General features: G+C 39.9%; 1 protein-coding gene across 2 annotated transcripts in view; it reads right to left on the bottom strand.

The window, feature by feature from the left end:
- Window positions 1-2517: 2517 nt before the first annotated feature.
- LOC116705963 (heparan sulfate glucosamine 3-O-sulfotransferase 5) overlaps window positions 2518-5982 on the bottom strand; it is a 105584-nt gene continuing 102119 nt past the window's right edge. For both annotated transcript variants that reach the window (XM_032542471.1, XM_032542470.1), the window contains one exon: window positions 2518-4390. In XM_032542471.1, the coding sequence (XP_032398362.1) occupies window positions 3460-4390 (931 nt within the window). In that variant the 3' untranslated portion in view covers window positions 2518-3459. The remainder of the gene's footprint in view (window positions 4391-5982) is intronic.

The following is a 5982-nucleotide window of genomic DNA, read 5'->3' on the forward strand; positions in this document are numbered from 1 at the left end:
TTTACAGTACCAATTGTTTACATATACATCTGCAACACCGTACTTTAACTGTAATGTGCAATTACTCTCCACTGCACTTTAATTCGGATCTGTAAAAATTCTGTTTATAGTAATAGCCATCTGTATATATATAAATTCATAGTACATATTCACCTGTAAACTCTGTTATAGTAACAACCATCTGTATATTATGTTCATTGTACATATCTGTAAAAATTCTATTTATAGTAATATCCACCTGTATATATTATATTCAGTACATATCCAGCAGTAAATCTTGTTCACAATACTAGTTATATATATTATATTCATAGGACAAATCTATCCGTAAAAATTCTGTTTATAATAGTATTAATTTCTATATTTGTTCACTACTTATCCATGTCCTACACTTATGGAACTATTGTGTATCCTGCAATTACTGCTATTGCACTTCTGGTTAGACCTACACTGCATTTCGTTGCCTTGTACCTGTGCCTGTGAAATGACAATAAAGTTGAATCTAATCTAATCTAATCTAATCTAATCTAATCTAATCTTATCAAAAGAGTTGGGTTGAATTTGCTTTCATAGCTAGACTGCTTACACTGCTGTGAAAACATCCTGGGTAAAGGACTTTTGTCCATACGATAAGAGATTTATTTAACATATGAGCTTAACGCAGAGGCACTATAGAGTATTCCGTATTTATAGATAGAAAGTATCAATATACTGTATGCTTGCTACGATTATGTTGAAAATCATTGTTAGGATACTTCTTTCCAAGGTGCTCCGACTAAAGGAAGGCACTGCTCTGACACAACACTAGGAGTCAGCAGTAGCATCTTCTCTGTTACATTGTTTTCACTATTTGTTAATACTAAATGGTCACCGGTGGAAGAAGTATTCAGATCCTTTACTGAGGTAAAAGTACTCATACCACACTGTAAACATACTCTTTTACAAGAAAAAGTCCTGCATTGAAACTGTTACTTAAGTCAAAGCATGTAAGTATCATTAGGAAAATGCACCAAAGTGGACACCGGACACAATCCAATATGTTCCATGTTGAATCGTCTAAACATTGTACTTTATAAACTAGGTTACATGCATTTTATGTGCAGAAATCTTAGAGTGTAAAGTAACTAACTAAATCTAAAGCTGTCAGATGAATGTAGTGGAGTAAAAAGTACCACATTTCTCTCTGAAATGTAGCGGAGTAGAAGTAGAAAGTAGCATAAAAGGAAAGACTCAAGTAAAGTACAAGTTAAATTTGAACATATAGTAGTTGAGTAAATGAAGTTAGTTACATTCCACCACTGTACATGTACTATATATACTGTATATGGCGGCCAACATGTTGAAATCATAAATCACTGAGTCTTCTTGCAAGTAGGCTGCTAGGTGATGGGACTTTTTCCTCAGCTATTCACTTGTTTCCTTTAAAAACGTCCTGGCAGGTCAGGGTTTGCCTCAAAGCAGGTGAAGTTTTGCTCGAGGACCTAGGGATGGAGCGGGGCCGGATTAACCTGCTAGGAGGTTCCCCCGCTGACAATTTTCCATTTCCTCCCCATCTCTGTGCACAGTTCATTCACCCTGTTGCCTATAATTAAGTACCCATTTGTTACAGTGCTAGCTGCGGACAACTGCCACAACATTTGGCCCAGAAACCAACCAGTACACTGAAATTCGACTTGTGTCAAGTTGGCTGTGTTTGAATAATTATGTGATACTTTAAAGCTATAGTGCGTAGTTTCTGTCGCCCCTTTGAGGAATTCTAAGCAATGTCAACAAAAATGTCGGCACGTCAACAAGCCTTTCGTGATCACACACCATCCCCACCCGTCCACCACACAGTTGCTAGTAGCCAAGGAGGACATTAAAGGATTAAAAAAACATGCTGGACTCTTCAGAAAAGCTCATTATCTTCACTTGAGTTTCTGCCGGCAAAAGTCGCCGAACGCCACAATTTTCTGAACATAGTCACACTGAGAAATCCAGAGAGAGTTGGGTGGAGCTGATAGTCTTAATTAGCTTTGTAGCAACTCATTTGTTCATTAATACCAAAAAGTTACACACTAAAGCTTTAATTAAACATAAATGTATTATGCACAATATACGTAGTACAATGTCAAGTAATATTATAAAAATCTTTGGGTAAAACCTGGTGCCTTTAGGGCTATTTTGTGGATGTTTTTATGTTTAAAAAAAAGATCTTACTCTTTAACAGAAAGGTTGACCTCCTTAGAAATCTTGTTGTCACTTAGAATAATAATCTGAGCCTGTCAGCGGCAAATCAAGCATGTTAGTGAAACACAAGCTGGAAAATTGCCCTATTAACTTCCATTGTAGCTTGTTTCACCGCTGCAGAGACCATGCTTAATACTGGACCAATGTCAAAGATTGTTGTTCCCATCGGTAGAGATAAAAACATAGGAAAATAGGGTCCAGGCTGAAAAATCGGTAGTTACCCTTTAATGTTGAACTATTCCTTATAATCGCAAAAGTGTACCAAAATGAACACTATATCAGCTGAGAAATGTTTACACATTCTTTTATTGTATCCTTTTTTAACAACACACCTATGATACAGAATGAATATTTGCACAGAAACAGACAAATTGTTTTAATCATCATAGAATAAACAGTTGGTTTGACAACAATCATCAGAGGACAACTTTTTTTTCTCACTATGGCTCTTTTTGCCAGGTGTTTGGCAAACCAATGACAAAGCTGTATGGGGAGGTGGAACCAACATACTTACAACAAAAACACAAGCTTGGGTCTTAAATGCTTTAAGGGTTTTGGACATGGTTTGAGTCAAGCTTGAAACATTAGATCCTATTCCCCAGACTGTGTGTTTAGAATTAAAAGAAGTTACCTTCTTATGGATTAATCACAGCGTCGATTAATAAATGTGGGTTAGACTGATTAAAAACAGACAACAGAAGACAACTAATACAACAGTCTACAATGTTGTAATGGCGTCTTGATTGCACATGCAGTTTTCGTCAAATAAACAACATGATGGGGGAACAAATGAACAATAATGTTGTTTTATCAAATGTCATTTTGTCATCTTTTGAGGTGTTTTATCATGAAAAAAGCATCACACTCAAAGCTTATCTTAACAGCATGGATGCCAGTTTTGGGTAGTCTTTTAAACAGCAACAAAAATAATCTCTTCAGTTAATCACACAGTTCAGTGCTGTTCTTTTTTTTTTACTCTTCATGGTGACAGGGAATTCATTTGCAAGATCAAGTGTTTTGAACTGCATCTTTTAGTCAAATCATCAAACTATTTTGTTCTATTTTCACACACGTAAAAGCACTTGCATCCCTTTTTATATTTGGTCACACTGTCATTCTTGTATTAAACTCAATCAAAGTGCTATTCATATTTTTATGATGTCTCATAGCTCGGCATTTTAGAAAAAAAACACCAATCCAAGGAATGTCATTGGAGGAGTCCAAAGCTCATCATGGCCAGTTGAATGTCCTGCCTGTGATCTGGTAAAACTTCTGATTGAAGGGGTGAAAGAACCTCTGCAGTTTAGTCACCACCAATGGGTCCACGTCTGGATGGATGCGGCCCTTGCTGCCTGCCAGGCACTTGTTGAAGACAATGTTAAATCGCAGACAGTAAAATCCCCTGGTGGCGTTGAAGTACAGGTTGTACTGGCTGATTCTCGAGGGAAGGTTGAGGAAGCGCTCGACGAGCTGCAGCTCCGGCAGCGGGTCGGCGATGAGGCGGTCCCCGTCCACGATGTGGAACTGCTCCACGGGAAAGTACTTCAGCCAGCGCTCCAAGTGTTTGGTGTAGATGCTGGTCCGCACCGCTTTGTACTTTGTGTTCACCTCGCAGGTGTTGGAGTCGATGGCTAGCTTCTCAAACTTGTGGTAGGTCTTGTTTTTGCGCTCCTTGCCCTCCAGCACTTGCGTGTAGTCGGACACGGCTCGGGTGGTGGGCTCGCGCACGATGATCAGCAGCTTGATGGAGGAGTTCATCTTGAAGATGCGTTCAGGGACCTCCTCTGTGATGAAGTAGGCAGGGCTCTTCTCAATGGTGATCTGATGAGGGAAGGAGAAGGGCATTTTCTCCCTGTACCAGTCGATGCCCCGGGCGTAGTTTTGGTCATTATCAAAGAAGTGGATCTCCTGCGAGGCCTTGACCACGGCAGGGTGCAGGTTGAGCATCTCCAGGAGCGCGCGGGTGCCCCCCTTGCGCACCCCAATGATGATGGCCCGGGGCAGCTGCTGGACCAGGTTGTGCAGGCGGATTTGCTCCTTGGTGGCATTGCCCTTGCGTAGTTCATGGAGCAGGCCACGCTTAAACTGCAAGGTGCGGAGGGGGATTTGCTCTGGCTCAGGAGGGGGCAGTCTGCTCTCAATGGGGCAAATGGGCTGTAGCCTGAAAGAGACCAAAGCAAAAAAGACATACTCAGTTTTGACACTATTATAATGTACAGCTTGTGAGAGCCCGTTTTTGGTTTAAGTTTTGTTTGTTTGGTTTCAACCTCCCGCCACTTGGGGCAGTAGTTCCCAGTCAATCATTATCCAGAGGTATTTGCCCTAAGGCCGGGGTCTTCAACAGGGGGTCCGCAACCCCTAGGGGGTCCGCGGAGGTACTGCATGGGGGTCGCGAAAGTTTGGTTAATTAGACTTTTTATATTCCCCCCCCCCTGCAATTTTTTCCACTAATTGAAATGTCTTTAAATACACATTAACATGAATTCAACACACTGTAATAAACAGATAAATGGAGGCAGAAGATGTCTTTCAGTCATCAATGCACACATGGCACTACAGGACCAGTTTGATATAACACAATTTTATACAATATATATAATTAGGGGGTCCCCGCTCCATCTCGCCATCAGTTTGGGGGTCCTTGGCCTGGAAAACGTTGAAGACCCCTGCCCTAAGGGGTTGCATCGACTGCAGAAGCAAACAGTTTTTTGACCGTGCTGTAGATGATGGTTGCGTTATTGAATTTTCAAGATAATTTTTGGTGCTTTTGTGGCCTTTAATTAACAGCATACCTTGAAGACAAGAAATGGGAGAAAACTAAATGCTGCACTAGAGTCAAGCAAAATAACACTGATTGGAGCAAATTAATATTTATTGGGATTTTAAAGGCGCAAGACTTTATTTTAACTTAATTTTTTAATTTTTCATAATTTGTTTTTCCAGATACAGTATTAGGGGACCTCCAAGGTCTATATGAAAGAGACTTCAGATACAGTATTAGGGGACCACTAAGGCCTATATAAAAGAGACTTCAGAAAGGATTAGGGGACCACTAAGGTCTTTATAAAAGAGACATCAGATACAGTATTAGGGGACGACTAAGGTCTATATAAAAGAGACTTCAGACAGTATTAGGGGACCACTAAAGTCTATATAAAAGAGACTTCAGATACAGTTTTAGGGGACCACTAAGGTCTATATAAAAGAGACTTCAGATACAGTATTAGAGGACCACTAAGGTCTATATAAAAGAGACTTCAGACAGTATTAGGGGACCACTAAAGTCTATTTAAAAGAGACTTCAGATACAGTATTAGGGGACCACTAAGGCCTATATAAAAGAGACTTCAGATACAGTATTAGGGGACCACTAAGGTCTATATAAAAGATACTTCAGATACAATATTAGGGACCACTAAGGTCTATATAAAAGAGACTTAAGATACAATATTAGGGGACCACTAAGGCCTATAGAAAAGCATCCAAAAATCAGCAGGTCAAAGGACCATTAAGCTTCTGGAGACTTAAGGATTCCATGCAATTTTCCATCATTGCTGACAGAAGTTGACTCATAACATCAGTCATGTTCATTGTAGATGAAACGTATTTTTATTTCAGTTTTTATCTCTGTCATGTCAAACCTTCAGCCCACATGCGATAAAAAAGACAGCACTATTTAACATACATTGTCTAGTCTAGTGCACTGAGAAAACTCAGATTGGACAGATTTACCCTGCAGAGATCTGAGGAGCA

This window comes from Etheostoma spectabile, chromosome 18 (genome assembly GCF_008692095.1).
Source record: "Etheostoma spectabile isolate EspeVRDwgs_2016 chromosome 18, UIUC_Espe_1.0, whole genome shotgun sequence".
Taxonomy (NCBI): Eukaryota; Metazoa; Chordata; class Actinopteri; order Perciformes; family Percidae; genus Etheostoma; species Etheostoma spectabile.